The sequence below is a fragment of the Oncorhynchus gorbuscha genome, linkage group LG12 (genome assembly GCF_021184085.1).
Source record: "Oncorhynchus gorbuscha isolate QuinsamMale2020 ecotype Even-year linkage group LG12, OgorEven_v1.0, whole genome shotgun sequence".
Taxonomy (NCBI): domain Eukaryota; kingdom Metazoa; phylum Chordata; class Actinopteri; order Salmoniformes; family Salmonidae; genus Oncorhynchus; species Oncorhynchus gorbuscha.
The window spans coordinates 43,350,404-43,373,440 of NC_060184.1; the positions used below are offsets into that span (position 1 = coordinate 43,350,404).

At 44.4% G+C, this 23,037-nt stretch overlaps 1 protein-coding gene across 1 annotated transcript in view; it reads right to left on the reverse strand.

The window, feature by feature from the left end:
- Window positions 1-23,037, reverse strand: part of slc22a16 (solute carrier family 22 member 16) — a 54,419-nt gene that overhangs the window by 7,426 nt on the left and 23,956 nt on the right. The window contains exons 4-5 of the mRNA XM_046292162.1: window positions 22,342-22,900; window positions 13,646-13,773 (exon numbers count right to left, since the gene is read on the reverse strand). Coding sequence (XP_046148118.1) covers window positions 13,646-13,773; window positions 22,342-22,900 — 687 coding nt within the window. The remainder of the gene's footprint in view (window positions 1-13,645; window positions 13,774-22,341; window positions 22,901-23,037) is intronic.

Below are 23,037 nucleotides of genomic sequence, written 5' to 3' on the forward strand. Positions count from 1 at the left end.
GTGCGCCAGGAGGCGCTCGGTGAGTGGGGGGGTACTGTCATGTTTTGTCATATATTGTCTTGTCCTTGTGCTTTCCCTTCTGTTCGTTTCCCCCTGCTGGTCTTATTAGGTTCTTTCCCTCTTTCTATCCCTCTCTCTCCCCCTCCCTCTCTCCCTCTCTCTCTCTCTCTCTATCGTTCCGTTCCTGCTCCCAGCTGTTCCTCATTCTCCTAACTACCTCATTTACTCTTTCACACCTGTCCCCTATTTTGCCCTCTGATTAGAGTCCCTATTTCTCCCTCTGTTTTCCGCTTCTGTCCTTGTCGGATCATTGTTTGAGGTGTGCTGTGCTGTGTTCTTGTTCCGTCGTGTTTTTGCCTTCTTCAGATGCTGCGTGTGAGCAGGTGTCAATGTCAGCTACGGCCGGTGCCTTCCTGAAGCGACCTGCAGTCTGTGGTCGCGTCTCCAGTCGTTCCTCTCTACTGACGAGTGGATTTCAGTTTTCCTGTTTTTGCATTTTCCTGAGATAATTTCCAGGATTATCGTTTTTGTTAAAGACTGGAATAAAAGACTCTGTTTCTGTTAAGTCGCTTTTGGGTCCTCATTCACCAGCATAACACATAAGGCAAGGTTTACTGTGACAGAATTGTGGGTTGTGGCCATTGTAGATACAGTTGAAGTCAGAAGTTTACATACACCTTAGCCAAATACATTTAAACTCAGTTTTTCACAATTCCTGACATTTAATCCTAGTAAAAATTCCCTGTCTTAGAGTCCCGATGGAATCATCCCCTTCATCACCTACAACTGAGCATTCCCAATACTCTCAGCCACTGACTCCATCACAAGCATCCATTGGGAGCACCACCACACAGACCTCTACAGGTTTTACAGCTGACACTACTATGAATCAGACCCTAACTGGAATAGTTGGTCATGACTCAACATCCTCAACGTCCTCAATCTTCTCACCACTTTATTTTAATAATGTGAGATGTTAGAATAATAATAGAGAGAATGATTTATTTCAGCTTTTATTTCTTTCATCACATTCTCAGTGGGTCAGAAGTTTACATACACTCGATTAGTATTTAGTAGCATTGCCTTTAAATTGTTTAACTTGGGTCAAACGTTTCGGGTAGCCTTCCACAATAGGTTATGGATGAATTTTGCCCCATTCCTCCTGGCAGAGCTGGTGTAACTGAGTAAGGTTTGTATGCCTCCTTGCTCGCATATGCTTTTTCAGTCCAAAAATGCTCTATAGGATTGAGGTCAGGCCACTCTAATACCTTGACTTTGTTGTCCGTAAGCCATTTTTCCACAACTTTGGAAGTATGCTTGGGGTCATTGTCCAAAGGGAAGACCCGATGTATTGAGATGTTGCTTCAATATATCCACATAATTTTCCTCCCTCCATGATGCCATCTATTTTGTGAAGTGCACCAGTCCCTCCTGCAGCAAAGCAGCCCCACAACATGATGCTGCCAGCCTTGTGCTTCACGGACTGGATGTTGTTCTTCGGCTTACAAGCCTCCCCCATTTTCCTCCAAGCATAACGATTGTCATTATGGTCAAACAGTTCTATTTTTGTATCATCAGACCAGACCAGACATTTCCTTTGACAAAAAGTGCGATCTTTGTCCCCATGTGGAGTTGCAAACCATAGTCTGACTTTTTTATGGCGGTCTTGGAGCAGTGGCTTCTTCCTTGCTGCATTTTACTGTGGATAGACATACTTTTGTACCAGATACTTTTGTACCAGTTTCCTCCAGCATCCTATGCTGTTGTTTTGGGATTGATTTGCACTTTTCGCACCAAAGTACTTCATCTCTAGGAGACAGAGCGCGTCTCCTTCCTGAGCGGTATGACAGCTGTGTGGTCCCATGGTGTTTATACTTGCGTACTATTGTTTGTATAGATGAACGTGGTACCTTCAGGCGTTTGGAAATTGCTCCCAACGTTGAACCAGACTTGTGGAGGACTACAATTATTTTCAGAGGTCTTGATTTCTTTTGATTTTCCCATGATGTCAATCAAAGAGGTACTGAGTTTGAAGGTAGGTCTTGAAATACATCCACAGGTCCACCTCCAATTGACTCAACTGTCAATTAGCTATTCAGAAGCTTCTAAAGCCTTGACATCATTATCTGTGATTTTCCAAGCTGTTTAAAGGCACAATCAACTTAGTATATGTAAACTTCTGACCCACTGGAATTGTGATACAGTGAATAATAACTTAAATAATTTGTCTGTGAACAATTGTTGGAAAAATTACTTGTGTCATGCACAAAGTAGATGTCCTAACCGACTTGCCAATCTATGGTTTGTTAACAAGAAATTTGTGGAATGTTTGAAAAACTAGTTTTAATGACTCCAACCAAAGTGTAAATACACTGCCCATAAAAATAACAAAAAACAGATAAATTGGCCAAATATGTATTTTTTAAAATGTATTAATACATTTAAATACATTCCAACATGTATTACGGAATGTATTTACAATGTATATCACAATATGCGTTAAAAGCATTGTAAAGTGTATTCAATGTATGTAAAGAAAAAATGCATTAGAGTATTTTATAATATATTTTCACATGTACCTATCAAAATATTTGGTAAATATGTTTTGTAAAATATATTCCAACATGCAATTAAACATATTTGTAAGAAAAACCTATGGCAAATATAATAAATTGTCCAAATCAAATTGTAATGAAATTACAGTCTTAATTGTTACATTTTAGTAGGCACCACATGTACTTGGTCTCACATGTGTAACGGCGTTCGTCTGTTGGAGAAAGAGAGTCGGACCGAAATGCAGCGTGTAGGTTACTCATGACTTTAATGAAAGAATCGCGGTACATTAAATAACTGATACTAACTACAAAACAACAGAACAGAACGTGAAACTAATTACAGCCTATCTGGTGACTACAACACAGAGATAGGAACAAACACCCACGAAATACAAAGCGAACTCAGGCTACCTAAATACGGTTCCCAATCCGAGACAACGAGAATCACCTGACTCCAATTGAGAACCGCCTCAGGCAGCCAAGCCTAACTAGACACACCCCTAAATCATACACAATCCCAATGCTAATAAAACCCCAATACGAAACTCAACATATAAACCCATGTCACACCCTGGCCTACCCAAACATATAACAAAAACACAAAATACAATGACCAAGGCGTGACAACATGTACTTATATCAATCTCATTAAGACTGTAGAACTGGCAGTGTACACACTTAGCCTTTAATTACAGAATAGAAGATAACACATTAAATGGCATGACCAGTCAAAAGTTTGGACACGCCTACTCATTCCAGAGTTTTTCTTTATTTTACTATTTTCTACATTTTTTTACTATTTTCTACAAAACTATGAAATAACATATATGGAATCATGTAGTAACCAAAGAAGTTACAGGTGTGGCATATTAAAAATCTGATTAAACAGCATGATCATTACACAGGTGCACCTTGTACTGGGGACAACCCTCTCCTGCAACCCGTCTCACCCAACGGATCCGCTAGTTCCTTTAGCGGACTCAAAAGCATAGTTACAGTCCTTGGACCACTTGAATGGTACCTTGGGCCTAAGCAGAGATGAAAGGGGAGCTACTACCGTTGAGAAATTCTTACAGAATGTACGATAGTACCCTACCATCCCCAGGAATCTGCGCAACTGGCGGTGAGTAGTGGAAGCAGGAAAAGCAACAATTGCTTCCACTTTGCCAGTTACTGGGCGCACTTGACCTCGTCCCAATTGTTTCCCTAAGTAAGTCACTGTAGCTTTCCCAAACTCACACTTGGCCAAATTGAGGGTTAAAGAAGCATTCTCCAACCGCTGAAACACACTTTTCAAAGTGGAGAGATGATCAGACCAAGTAGACGAACGAATCACCACATCGTCAAGGCAAGCAGTACAATTTGGCACATCTGCAAACACAATGTGAACTAGCCGCTGAAAAGTAGCAGGTGCATTACACATGCCAAAGGGCATCACAGTGTATTGTACAAAGTTATCTGGCGTAACAAAAGCCGATATGTCAGAAGCTCGAGAGGTCAGAGGCACCTGCCAATAACCTTTTAACAAATCTAACTTACTAACGTAAGCAGCAGAGCCAATTCTATCAATACAGTCATCTAAGCGAGGTAGAGGAAGAGAATCAGATTTTGTAACTGCATTTACGCGACGATAGTCCGTACATAAGCGGGACGTACCGTCAGGCTTAGGAACAAGAATACATGGGGAACTCCAGGAGCTGTTACTGGGTTTTGCCATGTCATTCTGTAATAAATAAGCTACCTCACTTTTCATTACTTCCCTTTTCTTAGCATTAACCCGGTACGGATGCTGACGTATAGGAACAGCGTTCCCCACATCCACGTCATGTTCCAAGATGGATATGCGATCAGGCCTTTGTGGTAGATTGGCCAGATGGCAGCCACTCTTCAGTAAAAGGCACATGACAGCCTGCTTGGTTTACCAAAGGCACCTAAAGGACTCTCAGACTGTGATAAAAAATGTTCTCTGGTCTGATGAAACCAAGATTGAACTCTTTGGCCTGAATGCCAAGCGTCACGTCTGGAGGAAACCTGGCACCATCCAGATGAAAGGTGCAAAGTACTGTTCAGAGAGACCTACTCCAGAGCGTCATCAAATCACACAGGCAAGACAATGCAGCAATAGCTTCGGGACATGCCTTGAGTGGCCCAGCCAGAGCCCGGATTTGATCGAACATCTCTAGAGAGACCTGAAAATAGCTGTGCAGCGATGCTCCCCATCCAACATTGCTTGAGAGGCTCTGTAAATGTGATATTTCCATTTTTTTATTTTATACATTTGCAAAAATGTTTAAAAAAAGTTTTTGCTTTGTCATTAAGGGGTATTGTGTGTAGATTGATGTGGAAAAAAAACTATTTAATACATTTTAGAATAAGACTAATGTAACAAAATGTGGAAAAAGTAAAGTGGTCTGAATACTTTCCAAATATTTATGCAAATAAGTGGGATTATTATTTGTTTTTCAACGGGACGATGACCCAACACACCTCCAGACTGTGTAAAGGCTATTTGACCAAGAAGAGTGATTGAGAGCTGCATCAGATGACCTGGCCTGGTCATATACTTATGTCATGTAATAAAATGCAAATTAATTACTTACAAATCATACAATGTGATTTTCTGGAATTTTGTTTTAGATTCTGTCTCTCACAGTTGAAGTGTACCTATGATTAAAAAAATTACACATGCTTTGTAAGTAGGAAAACCTGCAAAATCGGCAGTGCATCAAATACTTGTTCTCCTCACTGTATATGGGTAAGAGTCAAGCTAGCTACATTTTCAGATATTACACGTTTCAAATACAAATGCCCAGAGCACACTCTGGCACTCCAGATTCAATTTACAAAGTGTGTTTAAGATTTTTTTCATGAGGATGGCCTTTTTTCTATTACAGAATATTAGATGACTCATTCATATTACACTCTTTGCCTGCATCTAACAGTTGCAAATGAGAATTTATATTGGACAAATTCAGGTAAATCCCTGTTTTGTTCCGTTTCTGTCATGTTTGTCATTTATTATCATGTCTTGTCCCTGTGCTCCCCATTCTATTCGTTTCCCTCTGCTGGTCTTATTAGGTTCTTTCCCTCTTTCTATCCCTCTCTCTCCCCCTCCCTCTCTCACTCTCTCGCTCTCTCTTCTCTCTATCGTTCCGTTCCTGCTCCCAGCTGTTCCTATTCCCCTAATCATCATTTAGTCTTCCCACACCTGTTCCCGATCCTTTCCCCTGATTAGAGTCCCTATTTCTTCCTTTGTGTTCCGTTCCTGTCCTGTCGGTTCCTTGTTTAGAATTCACCGTGCTGTGATTGTGTATCGCCCTGTCCTGTCGTGTTTTTGCCTTCATCAGATGCTGCGTGTGAGCAGGTGTCTCTGTCAGCTACGGCCTGCGCCTACCCGAAGCGACCTGCAGTCTGTGGCCGCTTCTCCTGTTATTCCCCTCTACAGACTAGAGGATTTCTGTTATTCCCTGTTTGGACATTTCCTGTTAAGGATTCAGGATTTGTCGTTTTCTGTTTGGACTTGAATAAACTCTGTTTCTGTTAAGTCGCTTTTGGGTCCTCTTTCACCTGCATGACAGAAGGAACCGACCAAGGAATGGACCCAGCGACTTCAGACGCTCGTTACACTGCCGTCGAGATCCAAGGAGCCATGCTCGGCAGACACGAGCAGGAATTGTCTGCTGCTCGCCATGCCGTGGAGAACCTGGCCGCTCAGGTTTCCGACCTCTCTGGACAGTTCCAGAGTCTACGTCTCGTGCCACCTGTTACTTCCTGGCCTGCCGAGCCTCCAGAACCTAGGGTTAATAACCCACCTTGCTACTCCGGGCAGCCCACTGAGTGCCGCTCCTTTCTCACGCAGTGTGAGATTGTGTTCTCTCTCCAACCCAACACATACTCTAGAGAGAGAGCTCGGGTTGCTTACGTCATTTCACTCCTTACTGGCCGGGCTCGAGAATGGGGCACAGCTATCTGGGAGGCAAGGGCTGATTGCTCTAACAAGTTCCAGAACTTTAAAGAGGAGATGATTCGGGTTTTTGACCGTTCAGTTTTTGGTGGGGAGGCTTCTAGGGTCCTGGCTTCCTTATGCCAAGGTGAACGGTCCATAACGGATTATTCTATTGAGTTTCGCACTCTTGCTGCCTCTAGTGAGTGGAACGAGCCGGCGCTGCTCGCTCGTTTTCTGGAGGGACTCCACGCAGTGGTTAAGGATGAGATTCTCTCCCGGGAGGTTCCTTCAGATGTGGACTCTTTGATTGCTCTCGCCATCCGCATAGAACGACGGGTAGATCTTCGTCACCGGGCTCGTGGAAGAGAGCTCGCATCAACGGTGTTTCCCTGCTCCGCATCGCAACCATCTCCCTCCTCTGGCTTTGAGACTGAGCCCATGCAGCTGGGAGGGATTCGCATCTCGACTAAGGAGAGGGAACGGAGGATCACCAACCGCCTGTGCCTCTATTGCGGAGTTGCTGGACATTTTGTTAATTCATGTCCAGTAAAAGCCAGAGCTCATCTGTAAGCGGAGGGCTACAGGTGAGCGCAACTACTCAAGTCTCTCCATCAAAATCCTGTACTACTTTGTCGGTCCATCTACGCTGGACCGGTTCAGGTGCTACATGTAGTGCCTTGATAGACTCTGGGGCTGAGGGTTGTTTCATGGACGAAGCATGGGTTCGGAAACATGACATTCCTTTCAGAGAGTTAGAGAAGCCTACGCCCATGTTCGCCTTAGATGGTAGTCATCTTCCCAGTATCAGATTTGAGACACTACCTTTAACCCTCACAGTATCTGGTAACCACAGTGAGACTATTTCTTTTTTGATTTTCCGTTCACCGTTTACACCTGTTGTTTTGGGTCATCCCTGGCTAGTATGTCATAATCCTTCTATTAATTGGTCTAGTAATTCTATCCTATCCTGGAACGTTTCTTGTCATGTGAAGTGTTTAATGTCTGCCATCCCTCCCGTTTCTTCTGTCCCTACTTCTCAGGAGGAACCTGGCGATTTGACAGGAGTGCCGGAGGAATATCATGATCTGCGCACGGTCTTCAGTCGGTCCCGAGCCAACTCCCTTCCTCCTCACCGGTCGTATGATTGTAGTATTGATCTCCTTCCGGGGACCACTCCTCCTCGAGGTAGACTATACTCTCTGTCGGCTCCCGAACGTAAGGCTCTCGAGGATTATTTGTCTGTGTCTCTTGACGCCGGTACCATAGTGCCTTCTTCCTCTCCGGCCGGGGCGGGGTTCTTTTTGTTAAGAAGAAGGACGGTACTCTGCGCCCCTGCGTGGATTATCGAGGGCTGAATGACATAACGGTTAAGAATCGTTATCCGCTTCCCCTTATGTCATCAGCCTTCGAGATTCTGCAGGGAGCCAGGTGCTTTACTAAGTTGGACCTTCGTAACGCTTACCATCTCGTGCGCATCAGAGAGGGGGACGAGTGGAAAACGGCGTTTAACACTCCGTTAGGGCATTTTGAGTACCGGGTTCTGCCGTTCGGTCTCGCCAATGCGCCAGCTGTTTTTCAGGCATTAGTTAATGATGTTCTGAGAGACATGCTGAACATCTTTGTTTTTGTCTATCTTGACGATATCCTGATTTTTTCTCCGTCACTCGAGATTCATGTTCAGCACGTTCGACGTGTTCTACAGCGCCTTTTAGAGAATTGTCTCTACGTAAAGGCTGAGAAGTGCTCTTTTCATGTCTCCTCCGTTACTTTTCTCGGTTCCGTTATTTCCGCTGAAGGCATTCAGATGGATTCCGCTAAGGTCCAAGCTGTCAGTGATTGGCCCGTTCCAAGGTCACGTGTCGAGTTGCAGCGCTTTTTAGGTTTCGCTAATTTCTATCGGCGTTTCATTCGTAATTTCGGTCAAGTTGCTGCCCCTCTCACAGCTCTTACTTCTGTCAAGACGTGTTTTAAGTGGTCCGGTTCCGCCCAGGGAGCTTTTGATCTTCTAAAAGAACGTTTTACGTCCGCTCCTATCCTCGTTACTCCTGACGTCACTAGACAATTCATTGTCGAGGTTGACGCTTCAGAGGTAGGCGTGGGAGCCATTCTATCCCAGCGCTTCCAGTCTGACGATAAGGTTCATCCTTGCGCTTATTTTTCTCATCGCCTGTCGCCATCTGAGCGCAACTATGATGTGGGTAACCGTGAACTGCTCGCCATCCGCTTAGCCCTAGGCGAATGGCGACAGTGGTTGGAGGGGGCGACCGTTCCTTTTGTCGTTTGGACAGACCATAAGAACCTTGAGTACATCCGTTCTGCCAAACGACTTAATGCCCGTCAAGCTCGTTGGGCGTTGTTTTTCGCTCGTTTCGAGTTTGTGATTTCTTACCGTCCGGGTAGCAAGAACACCAAGCCTGATGCCTTATCCCGTCTGTTTAGTTCTTCTGTGGCTTCTACTGATCCCGAGGGGATTCTTCCTTATGGGCGTGTTGTCGGGTTAACAGTCTGGGGAATTGAAAGACAGGTTAAGCAAGCACTCACGCACACTGCGTCGCCGCGCGCTTGTCCTAGTAACCTCCTTTTCGTTCCTGTTTCCACTCGTCTGGCTGTTCTTCAGTGGGCTCACTCTGCCAAGTTAGCTGGTCATCCCGGTGTTCGAGGCACTCTTGCGTCTATTCGCCAGCGCTTTTGGTGGCCGACTCAGGAGCGTGACACGCGCCGTTTCGTGGCTGCTTGTTCGGACTGCGCGCAGACTAAGTCGGGTAACTCTCCTCCTGCCGGTCGTCTCAGACCGCTCCCCATTCCTTCTCGACCATGGTCTCACATCGCCTTAGACTTCATTACCGGTCTGCCTTTGTCTGCGGGGAAGACTGTGATTCTTACGGTTGTCGATAGGTTCTCTAAGGCGGCACATTTCATTCCCCTCGCTAAACTTCCTTCCGCTAAGGAGACGGCACAAATCATTATTGAGAATGTATTCAGAATTCATGGCCTCCCGTTAGACGCCGTTTCAGACAGAGGCCCGCAATTCACGTCACAGTTTTGGAGGGAGTTCTGTCGTTTGATTGGTGCGTCCGTCAGTCTCTCTTCCGGGTTTCATCCCCAGTCTAACGGTCAAGCAGAGAGGGCCAATCAGACGATTGGTCGCATACTACGCAGCCTTTCTTTCAGAAACCCTGCGTCTTGGGCAGAACAGCTCCCCTGGGCAGAATACGCTCACAATTCGCTTCCTTCGTCTGCTACCGGGTTATCTCCGTTTCAGAGTAGTCTGGGTTACCAGCCTCCTCTGTTCTCTTCCCAGCTTGCCGAGTCCAGCGTTCCCTCCACTCAAGCGTTTGTCCAACGTTGTGAGCGCACCTGGAGGAGGGTGAGGTCTGCACTTTGCCGTTACAGGGCACAGACGGTGAGAGCCGCCAATAAACGCAGGATTAAGAGTCCAAGGTATTGTTGCGGCCAGAGAGTGTGGCTTTCCACTCGCAACCTTCCTCTTACGACAGCTTCTCGTAAGTTGACTCCGCGGTTCATTGGTCCGTTCCGTGTCTCCCAGGTCGTCAATCCTGTCGCTGTGCGACTGCTTCTTCCGCGACATCTTCGTCGCGTCCATCCTGTCTTCCATGTCTCCTGTGTTAAGCCCTTTCTTCGCACCCCCGTTCGTCTTCCCTCCCCCCTCCCGTCCTTGTCGAGAGCGCACCTATTTACAAGGTACATAAGATCATGGACATGCGTTCTCGGGGACGGGGTCACCAATACTTAGTGGATTGGGAGGGTTACGGTCCTGAGGAGAGGAGTTGGGTTCCGTCTCGGGACGTGCTGGACCGTTCACTCATCGATGATTTCCTCCGTTGCCGCCAGGATTCCTCCTCGAGTGCGCCAGGAGGCGCTCGGTGAGTGGGGGGTACTGTCATGTTTGTCATTTATTATCATGTCTTGTCCCTGTGCTCCCCATTCTATTCGTTTCCCTCTGCTGGTCTTATTAGGTTCTTTCCCTCTTTCTATCCCTCTCTCTCCCCCTCCCTCTCTCACTCTCTCGCTCTCTCTTCTCTCTATCGTTCCGTTCCTGCTCCCAGCTGTTCCTATTCCCCTAATCATCATTTAGTCTTCCCACACCTGTTCCCGATCCTTTCCCCTGATTAGAGTCCCTATTTCTTCCTTTGTGTTCCGTTCCTGTCCTGTCGGTTCCTTGTTTAGAATTCACCGTGCTGTGATTGTGTATCGCCCTGTCCTGTCGTGTTTTTGCCTTCATCAGATGCTGCGTGTGAGCAGGTGTCTCTGTCAGCTACGGCCTGCGCCTACCCGAAGCGACCTGCAGTCTGTGGCCGCTTCTCCTGTTATTCCCCTCTACAGACTAGAGGATTTCTGTTATTCCCTGTTTGGACATTTCCTGTTAAGGATTCAGGATTTGTCGTTTTCTGTTTGGACTTGAATAAACTCTGTTTCTGTTAAGTCGCTTTTGGGTCCTCTTTCACCTGCATGACAGTTTCCTTCCGTTTAAGAAACGTTTTTCAACATAATCGGCAGCATGAATACACCTATGATCAGGTGTAAACAGAGTTCTCTCTCATAACAGCCACTTTGCATTCCTTCTCTTCCCTTCACATGTGGAAAAAATCTGCTGGATGTGACCAGGTGAAAAAAACTTTCCAAGCCAAACCTCTACAAACAGCCTACATCGTTGGCACCATATTAGCTAAAGTAAAGCCATAGTCAACGTAGCTAACTCAAACTAACGCGTTAGTAAACCCGTTACAATCATACAGTAACGTTAGTGTGTAGTGAGTAAACATTTACACCGGCGGGCCCAGGTGGCAATAACTTAGTAATACCAAAAGCTTACCTTGACTTGGAAGAGTTCCAGTGTTGTGTTGGAAAGTCATAGTCAGCTATTTAACATAGCATCCGTCTGTTAGAGCAAGGTGTTTCAGTAGGCTAAATCAGCTAGCTGCAATTGCAAGATAAGAAAGTGAGACTGAAAAAAATACACTCTATTTCTCCTGCGTCTCCATTTTGGAAGACATTCATTTGTTCAAAACTGTTCAAATATTGTCTTTCTCTCTCTTTGAGTCAACAACTCACCACATGCTATACACTGCAATGATAGGTAGCTGTAGCTTATGCTTTCAGTTCTAGATTTCTTCTCTGATCCTTTGATTGGGTGGACAACATGTCAGTTCATGCTGCAGGAGCTCTGATAGGCTGGAGGACGTCCTCCGGAAGTTGTCATAATTGCTGTGTAAGTCTATAGAAGGGGGTGAGAACCATGAGCCTCCTAGGTTTTGTATTGAAGTCAATGTACCCAGAAGACTACGGAAGCCAGCTGTCCTCCGGCTACACCATGGTGCTACCCTATAGAGTGCTGTTGAGGATACTGTAGACCTAAAGCTTAAGAGGTTGTGAACGATGCTGAATGGGTGTAGACAAAGAAGGGCTCTCCAGTAGGTGTACCAAAACATTCAAACGCCATTTCTCAAAGGTGAGATTCCAAGTTAATCAACTTTCAAAGCAGAATTACTTTCCCATTGTTCCGCAACTGCAATGTATGATATAGCATTTTCTATCTCTGAGTCTCTACTTTTCTACTCAAATGTTGCTGCATAAGACCGAATCGAGCTGGTCGGTCACATATGGGTATACGAGGACATCTTGTAGTCTCTGAGGTTTTCATTGTCGGTCACACAAGCTATCATAAATGTGTCCCCCTTCACCTTTTCTATGCAAAAAAAACACACCTAGAGATTTGTTTGCACTAGCATACAAAGCAATGAGATATATTTGATGCAGGTATTTTCTTTGCAACACATATTGTCATGGACTATAAAAAAATATAATTATATGAGCTATGCATCTGTGTACCAGCATTGTGTAACCCTTGGTTAGCTAGCTACTTGAGACGGGGCAGTCCAGTCCTAAAGATACAGTCCATTCTGCATGCCTTCTTATCTTTGATACAATGTGTTGTCATGCATTTGTGCATGCACACTGGTAACTGTCATAGCTAACTTAGCTAGATCATCAACCAGTATTTTTTTGTTGCTATTCCTACATGGCACTTATTAAAGGCTTGAATCTCATAGGGACCTCACTTTCACCAATGGTCATCTAGCTAGCGACGTAGCCAGCAAGGTTGCATCGGTTCCCATTGGACTGCAGCTAGCTAGGTGGGCTAGCTAATGCTAGCTAGCTAGCTAACGTGAGCTGATTATCGTGTAGCAGCCTATGCTGACTAGTTGCTAGCATGCTAACAATAGCCAGCTAAATTTGATACACCATATTCGTGGGTCTTCAAAAATCAAGCAAATGGTACTGAACTCATGACAAAATCATGTTTTAATATTGGAGTGGCTATTTTTTTGGTTGTTTCTTTCTTGCTCAGTGACATTGGAATATATCATATTTTGGCATTTAACTTCAGGTATGTATCTAAAAGGATTTTGACATGCAAAGTCACAAATTCCCTGTGAGATACTTAGAGAATTTACGCAGTCATGGGTACGGAGCATCAGAAATAAAATATCGAGTACATATTAGAAGCCAGAGAAACTTAAATGTTTCTCATATGTCACATGCAGTTATCTAAGTAATTTTACAGACTTTATCATTGGTAATATGCGTAACAAAAAGATTGTGATTCCACACATCAGAACATTTTAACTGGAACAACACTCTCAGTAATGGTTGAACAAATATAATTTGTGAACTTTAAACTAGAAGGTTCTATCTGAAAAAATATTATTCAGATATTTGGCTTTAAAGTTCCGAACTCTCAATGGTTTGTATGATGTCAGCAATTTATATTGTAATCTTTTTTAGCTTAACAACATGAATTGGTGTATATGCAAACCACGGCCCAAAATATTGTAATGAGCCTCTGCCTCTACATTATGAAGTAGCTGGGCTTAGTGTGGGTTAGCCTGTGCAGGGCTTGGTGTGGCCTGGCCCAAGTTGGGCTGGTGTCAGCTAGCCTATGTTGGACTGGTGTAGGCTAACCTGTGTTTGGTTGCTGTGGGCTTAGTGTAGGCTTTGTGCTTGCTATCCCCTGTACATCTTGCCCACATTGGGCCAATGGGATCATGTTTTCTGGGTGGATCATATCCTTTGATTTCGTTTTTTAGCTCACACACAAACATACGTGACTGTTTGTACATACATTTGGCACCACAATGATGAGCATGCAGGCTGTTCCAGCCAGCAGCAGAGCTGGGGCACATGTCCTCCTCCTGCCCACCCGGTCCATCGCATAACAACCAATCAGGTAGGAAGGGAACTCCACTGCACCTAGAAACAGCCAATCACAGAACATGTCAGGGCAAGGCAGCAGGCATTGCTGGCATGGGGACATTATGTGTGGTGACATCTGGTACTGGGCCAGCTGTGGCTGTTATTTATTTATTTATATTTTTTCCCCTTTATTTAACAAGGTAGGCTAGTTGAGAACAAGTTCTCATTTACAACTGCGACCTGGCCAAGATAAAGCATAGCAGTGTGAACAGACAGCAACACAGAGTTACACATGGAGTAAACAATAAACAAGTCAATAACACAATTTTGTAAAAGAGTCTATATACATTGTGTGCAAAAGGCATGAGGAGGTAGGAATAGGCTATGTTGTGCCCTCGAATAATTACAATTTAGCAGATTAACACTGGAGTGATAAATGATCAGAAGGTCATGTGCAGGTAGAGATACTGGTGTGCAAAAGAGCAGAAAAGTAAATAAGAAACACTTATGTGAGAATGCTATTCATTGACTACAGCTCAGCGTTCAACACCATAGTACCCTCAAAGCTCATCACCAAGCTAAGGATCCTGGGACTAAACACCTCCCTCTACAACTGGATCCTGGACTTCCTGACGAGCCACCCCAGGTGGTGAGGGTAGGTAGCAGCACATCTGCCATGCTGATCCTCAACGCTGGAGCTCCACAGGGGTGCGTGCTTAGTCCCCTCCTGTACTCCCTGTTCACCCATGACTGCATGGCCAGGCACAACTCCAACACCATCATTAAGTTTGCAGACGACACAACAGTGGTAGGCCTGATCACCGACAATGACGAGACAGTCTATAGGGAGGAGGTCAGAGACCTGGCCGGGTGGCGTAACCAAGAATAAGGAGATGATTGTGGACTACAGGAAAAGGAGGACTGAGCACGCCCCCGTTCTCATCAACGGGGCTGTAGTGGAGCAGGTTGAGAGCTTCAAATTCCTTGGTGTCCACATCAACAACAAACTAGAATGGTCCAAACACACCAAGACAGTTGTGAAGAGGGCACAACATAGCCTATTCTCCCTCCGGAAACTAAAAAGATTTGGCATGGGTCCTGAGATCCTCAAAAGGTTCTACAGCTGCAACATCGAGAGCATCCTGACTGGTTGCATCACTGCCTGGTATGGCAATTTCTCGGCCTCTGACCGCAAGGCACTACAGAGGGTAGTGCGTACTGCTCAGTACATTGCTGGGGCCAAGCTTCCTGCCATCCAGGACCTCTATACCAGGTGGTGTCAGAGGAAAGCCCTAAAACCTGTCAAAGACTCTAGCCACGCTAGTCGAAGACCGCTCTCTCTGCTACCACACGGTAAGCGGTACCGGAGCGCCAGGTCTAGGTCCAAGAGGCTTCTAAACAGCTTCTAACCCCAAGCCATAAGACTCATGAACATCTAATCAAATGGCTACCCGGACAATTTGCATTGTTCCCCCGTCTTTTACGCTGCTCCTACTCTGTTATCAATTATCAATGCAGAGTCACTTTAATAACTCTACGTACTACCTCAATTACCTCAACTAACCAGTGCCCCCGCACATTGACTCTGTACAGGTACCCCCTGTATATAGCCTCACTATTGTTAATTTATTGCTGCTCTTTAATTATTTGTTTTATTTGTATTATATTTTTCTCAAAACTGCATTGTTGGTAAGTGGGTCATACCAGAATTTTGAGGACAATTTAGGCATCAACACTTTTAAAAAATGAACCCTTTATCGTTTTCTGTTATGTATTTAAGAAAAACAGGTAATAAACAGGTAATAAACCATCATAAACCATCAAAAAACCATCAAATAAAATGTGACAAATTTACAGGACCACGGGAATGTTGTTTAATAATATTTTATATATATTTTCGAATTAGGATCAACAGGATGGGTAGGAATGATGTAAAAATAAACATGTCAACAAGACCACAAGCTGGATCTGATCAAATATTCAATGGACAAACATAAAAAATAGTCATTTTACAGTAGTCAGACAACCTGGCATTAAAATGAAAGAGCATATCAAAAATAGTCATGAACTGATCAATATTATAGAAAGCTGACGTTATAATGTTCAGATTTTTAGTGGCTGGCCAGAGTATGCCATTCCTCATTTGCGATGGCCATGTGGGGTCAGGAATGAGGGTCGGCACATCGTCAAAGTGATACCAAAGGAGATCGTTTTTTCCGGCCGTTGAAGGACGGTTCACCCACTCTATGCATACATTTCACCTGGCAGAGGGTCTTTTTCACCTCTTGGTTTGATCCCTGGGTAGATGGTGTGGTCGCACACCAGGGCACACCATATCCCCACTACACTTGTTCTGGTGTGCTGTGTATGGGGTCTTCTGTGTGGTCTTCTGTCTAGTCATCTGTGGGATTAAAGTTGAAGCACTTTGTTTTTTGGCAATCACACCAGATTCTTTGTTGCAGAACGCATGCAGCTGACGTCGCGGTAGAGAATTTTCCCAGGTGGAGCCTCATTGTGGACGGTACGGCTGGAAGGTCAGCTAGCATTTATTTCACTGCATCCTCCATAGCTTGCTCCTGAATGTAAAACAATTTCACCTGTGATTGTCCCTCACTCAGAGCTTGATACAGGGACAATGCCATGGGGATATCAACTCCTTGGCTGACAAGTCGGCCCTCCTCTTCAATGTGCCACCCACACCAACTGGGGCACCTTTGCCCTGACTGGCTTCGAAGTACTTCCAGGTTCCTCTTGTAAACCCCTTCCTGAAAATGTCAGTACAAAAGAGGTAAAAAAATACCATGTTGCTTCTACTGTGTGCAGGGACCGTCGCAAAATAAATGGATGGTTGTCACATCCAGGCAACTCTCAAAAAAGTATTCATGTTTTGCTTGTTATTTTGGCATTAACCTTTTGAATCTCTGGGGGCAGTATTTAATTTTTGGATGAAAAACGTTCCCGTTTTAAACAAGATATTTTGTCACGAAAAGATGCTCGACTATGCATATAATTGACAGCTTTGGAAAGAAAACACTATGACGTTTCCAAAATTGCAAAGATATTGTCTGTGAGTGCCACAGAACTAATGCTACAGGTGAAACCAAGATGAAACTTCAAACAGGAAATGAGCCAGATTTGAGGCGCTGTGTTCCAATGTCTCCTTATATGGCTGTGAATGCGCCAGGAACGAGCCTACACTTTCTGTCGTTTCCCCAAGGTGTCTGCAGCATTGTGACGTATTTGTAGGCATATCATTGGAAGATTGACCATAAGAGACTACATTTACCAGGTGTCCGCCTGGTGTCCTCCGTCGAAATTGGTGTGTAATCTCCAGCTGCATGTAATTTTCCATGTGATTCAGAGGAGAAACCAAACTGCCACGAATGACTTATCATCGAATAAATATGTGAAAAACACCTTGAGGATTGATTCTAAACAACATTTGCCATGTTTCTGTCAATATTATGGAGTTAATTTGGAAAAAAGTTTGCCGTTTTGATGACTGAATTTTCGGGGGGTTTTCTCAGCCAAACGTGATGAACAAAACGGAGCGATTTCTCCTACACAAATAATCTTTTTGGAAAAACTGAACATTTGCTATCTAACTGAGAGTCTCCTCATTGAAAACATCCGAAGTTCTTCAAAGGTAAATTATTTTATTTGAATGCTTTTCTTGTTTTTGTGAAAATGTTGCCTGCTGAATGCTAGGCTTAATGCTATGCTAGCTATCAATACTCTTACACAAATGCTTGTTTTGCTATGGTTGAAAAGCATATTTTGAAAATCTGAGATGACAGTGTTGTTAACAAAAGGCTAAGCTTGAGAGCCAATATATTTATTTCATTTGCGATTTTCATGAATAGTTAATGTTGCGTTATGGTAATGAGCTTGAGGCTATAATTACGATCCCGGATACGGGATTGCTCGTCGCAACAGGTTAATACGTGTCACATATCAGTTTGCAAACAATGTAAAAAAAATAGTAATTGAGTTAATAAAGCAGCATACAAACATGGTCTCTTTTTCGCTTTCTTGAGTAAGGCAGCTCCAAAATGTAGGTGTTACAGCCTAGCTCAATGCTTTCTGTGGTGGTGGGACAGCCAGTGGAAAATACGAAGCGTAGGGGTTGGTAATGTTCCCTAGTTGTGCCGTGATTGGCTCAGTTTTCTGTCGGTCATGGGGACACTACGTCACCTCAAAGTCTATGGGTAGAGCTCGAAAATTCAATCCCCTTGGGTGCTGCCATAGACTTACATTAGAAGTGCCCTTACATGAAGTCTCAAGGTCATTGGCCAAAATATAAAATGACGTCAAATCATGTTATATCTACCCTAGCTTTGATTGAACTGATCATGTCAACATCATACTTTCAAAATCTTAGATAGCAATCTAGACAAGCAGTCATGATCATGCATTAAGTCGGTAATTTACTGGCAAATCCTTATCATATAAAGAGAAGTTATAGATAAAACGTATCGGTGCTCATCGGCCATTGAACATAAACATTACACAACAAGTTGGAAATTCAACAATGAGTGCTAAAGCGCCAACGCAGCCCAGGGTTCGATCCCAGGCTGTCACAGCCGGCCGTGACTGGGAGACCCATGGGATGGCGCACATATTGGCCCAGCGTCGTCTGAGTTAGGGGAGGGTTTGGCCAACCGGGATGTCCATGTCTCCTTGTGCTCTAGCGACTCGTTCTGACGGGCTGGTCGAACGACTACGGTCGTCAGTTCGACAGTGTTTCCTCAGACACATTGGTGTGGCTGGCTTCCTGGTTAAGTGAGCAGTGTGTCAAGAAGCAGTGCGGCTTGGCTCTCGACCTTCGTCGAGTTCGTAGGGTAGTTCCAATGATGAAACAAGATCGTAACTACCAATTCAATATCAAGCAAAAGGGAGTAATGCATTTGAATACATTGGCCATGCTGTCAATCCAGCATGACTTCTGCCACGTTCAAAACAACTGGAAACTCTGAACTGGGAAATCACAGACGTCAGTGGGTTCAAGGCAACTGGGAACTCGGATAAAAATAACTCCGACTGGGAAATTACGGAAAATCAATTTGAACGGTGATCCAACTCGGAATTCCAAGTCAGGATTTTGGGCCTCTTTCTAGAGCCTACAAGAAGGACCCCCGCCAACCTTCCTGTTCAAGTGAACACAGCACAACAAGGTGAGTCCAAAAATGTCTTGTATGCTGCACCGTAAATGATGTAATATGCCAGGGAGATATGTATACTGTAGCTAAGAAAGTAATACTAAGTGTATGTTGTGTAGTAAGCTGTTAGTAGCCCATGTACCTCACCCTAATAATTTGTTCCCTTTTCCCATCATAACTTAGCCTACTGTTCTGACTTGGTGGTGCATACAGGTATTTACCCTGTAGCCTGTTTTAGAGAAATGTCATCATCAAATATTGTAAGAGCTTTCCATTGTCTGCTTATAAGCCCCATTTATTTAGCCTATGGTTCTGTATTGTATTGGTGTACTACGTTTAAGCTGTCTATCAATCATTGTTTTTGCGAACAACGGATGCCAGTGAAAAATGCATACTTACAACAGCTGCATAGTGCGGATCTCAACCTATGGAATACAATTTTGATGGAGTTCCTCCCTTCCAAACTCCTCTGTGGTATTGTGCTCCATACTGTCAAAAACCAGTTTTAATTTAAGACCACGAGTGGGGCTTTTATTGCTCAATCAAATTTTTCCATAGGCCTAACAGACACATGCTCAAACCCAACACACTTTTGATAGACTTAAACACCCAAGCTATCATATGGGTTAGAAGAAGCCTACATTACCAACCTATAAAGTAAAATGCATCATCCATTTATGGCCAGCTATGTAAACTCTAACATTGATTTAGTCTGCAATAGATGTCGTTCAATTGGTAATATTAATTTTTGTCTTCTTCTAATGCCTCAAGGGAAAAGTAATCTAAAAGTTAAAGAAAGTAATCAGATTACGTTACTGAGTTTGGGTAATCAAAATTACATTACCGACTACAATTTGACAGATAATACCTTCTTACGGATCATTGGGACACTACCGTCCCACCTCAACATAATCAGGTGAAATTTCAGAGCGCCAAATTCAAATGACAAAAATCGTAATATTAAACATTCATGAAAATACAATTGTCATACATCATTTAAAAGCTTAACTTCTTGTTAATCCAGCCACGTTGTCAAATTTCAAAAAGGCTTTACGGCGAAAGCACACCATGCGATTATCTGAGGACAGCGCCCAGCACACAAAAGCATTACATACATTTTCCAACCAAGCAGATGCATCACGAAAGTCAGAAATAGCGATGAAATAAATCACTTACCTTTGACGATCTTCATCTGGTTGCAATCACAAGGGTCTCAGCTACATAACAAATGGTCATTTTGTTTGATAAAGTCCTTCTTTATATTCCAAAATGTAAGTTTCAATGGCGCGCTTGACTCAGTAATCCACCGGTTTCCCTCGTTCAAAATGCATACAAAATGAATCCCATCAGTTACCAATAAACTTCTTCTAAACAAGTCAAACAACGTTCCTAATCAATCCTCAGGTACCCTATTATGTAAATAAACTATAACAATTAAGACGGAGAATACCGGAGACCATTACCGGAGATAAATAACGAAGTACGTACCCTCTCCGGAACGCGCTATAAACACTACAGCCAAAATGGGAGCCACTTAGAAAAACTACAAATTCTAGCTAATTTTTCAAAAAACTTGCCAGAGTATCTACAATCTGGGCGGCCTTCCTTTTATATTCCCATTCCCAGCCATTGTAATCAGGTGAGCTGAAAAGAAAAAGGTTCTGGATGGATTTTCCTCGGGTTTTCGCCTGCCATATAAATTATGTTATACTCACAGACATTATTTTAACAGTTTTGGAAACTTTAGAGTGTTTCAGATCCAATCTAAAGTTATGCATACCCTAGCTTCTGGGCCTGAGTAACAGGCAGTTTATTTGGTCACCTCATTCATCCAAACGTTAGTAACTAACGGATTACATTTAGAAAGTAACCTTTTGAACCCTGTATACGTCCTCCAAGACATATGATAAATTAGATCATCCAAAAAAGTAGTTGAAAAGTAGCTAATATGGTAAAGTTGTCCGTGATGACATTCGAACCCAAAACTTTTGGGGTGCTAGACGTTCCCATTATATGCCAACCCATCTTCCCCGACCAACCACTGTCCTTTTGTTTTTGCCTTAGGTTTGGGTAGGTTACTTTCTAAATGTAATCCATTAGTTACTAGTTACCTGTTCAAATTGTAACCAGCAACCTGTAACCCAGGGGATTTGGTTCCACAAGAGCATTAGTGAGATCGGGCACTATTATTGTGCGATAGTCCTGGCTCGCAGTCTGTGTTCCAATTAAATCCAAAGGTGTTTGATGGATGGCAGAAATTATTCAATCATTAGACCTCTCACTAAAGCCGTCAGTCATATGAAAGTCACATTTAAGGGGCCTCCTGAGTGGCGCAGCGGTCTAAGCACACTGCATAGCAGTGCTTGACATGTTACTACAGACCCGGGTTCGATCCTGGCTGTGTCACACCCGCCTGTGACCGGGATTACCATAGGGTGGTGCACAATTTTCCCAGTGTTGTTTGCTTGGCTTATCGCTCTCTTGTGGTGGGCTGGGTTCCTGCAGGCTAACGTTGGTCGCCAGTTGAATTGTGTTTCGTGCAGCTGGTTTTCGGGTTAAGCGGGCGGGTGTCTCAATGTCAACAGTGAAGAGGTGACTCAGTGATGCTTGGCTCACCTCACTCTAGCGACTCCTTGTGGCGTCTGCAGGCTGACCTTGTTCATCAGTTGAATGGTGTTTCCTCCGATACATTGGTGCTTCTGTGTTAAAAAGTGCTTTTTGGCAGGTCATGTTTCGGAGGACGCATGACTTCAATTAGGAGAGGTAGGGGAAGGGGAAAGAAATATTACACACACACACCCTATGGGGGGATTGAAAATTATACAAACAATTACATTGATGGAAGCTACAATCTGCCCTATTAAAGCTACCCCCTCGGTGGGGTTGAGGTTAGGGCTCTGTGCAGGGCAGTCAAGTTCTTCCATCTCACCAAACTATTTCTGTATGGACCTTGCTTTGTGCATGGGGGCATTCTCATGGTGAACCAGGAAAGGGCTTTCCCCAAACTGTACCCACAAAGTTGGAAGCACAGAATCATCTAGAATGTCATCGTAAAATAAATTCAAATCAAATTTTATTGGTCACGTACACATATTTAGCAGATGTCTGCTGTAGCGTTAAGATTTCCCTTCACTGAAACTGAGGGGCCTAGGCATCCTATGAAGGTGCGACGTTGAAAGTCACTGAGTTCTTCAGTAAGGCCATTTTACTGCCAGTGTTTGTCTGTGGAGATTGCATGGCGGTGTGCTCGATTTCACACACCTGTCAGCAACGGGTGTGGCTGGAATAGCCAAATCCACTAATTCGAACGTGTGTCCACATACACTATATACACAAATGTATCATACTAAATGGAGTGTCAGAATAATGCTAAATGCTCTGAGACCAATTGTCTACAATAAACACACATACCCATAGTAAATACAGTACACATGCACACACAAACCAACCCCCATCCCCCTCTCACCAGCCAGGAAGAGGTTGATGTATTGGTTGCCACCCAGGTTGACCGAGCCCAGGGAGAAGACGTAGTAGCCCAAGCTGCCAATGAACCACACTGCCCACACTGTCACTGTCCTCCAGGTCATCCTCCATGTCCCAAACAGGTCCAGGATGCTCAGCTTTCTCTCGGGCTCCACTGGCTGGGCTCTTCCCGGTACCACCTCCTTCTCCAGCAGAGCCTCCATGGGTTCCAGGAGGTCCTCGGCCCTCAGGCGGCCAGGCTCCAGGCCGTTGAAGCGGGCTATGGAATCCAACAGGACCTGGGTCTCCTGGAGCCTCCCCTTAGCCATCAGGTAGAAGGGTGTCTCTGGAAACTTCCAGCAGAAGAAGAGAAAGGGCGAGGTGCAGGTGGAGAGGATGATTTGGTAGATCCACCAGGTACGCACTAGGTAGCCCGTGATCGCCACCATCATGACGCCTGCCGCGAAGGCGGCGTGCACGTGCATGGAGGTCCACGTGCGTACCTTGTTGCCGGTGAACTCGGTCACGTACACAAACACCACCACAAGGTAGCCGCTGGACACCTACCGAGAGAGAGGGAGGGAACATTACAATTAGATCAAAAAGGGGGACACAACGTAAGGCTAGAGCTTCAAATGCTGATCACACACACACACACACACACACACACACACACACACACACACACACACACACACAC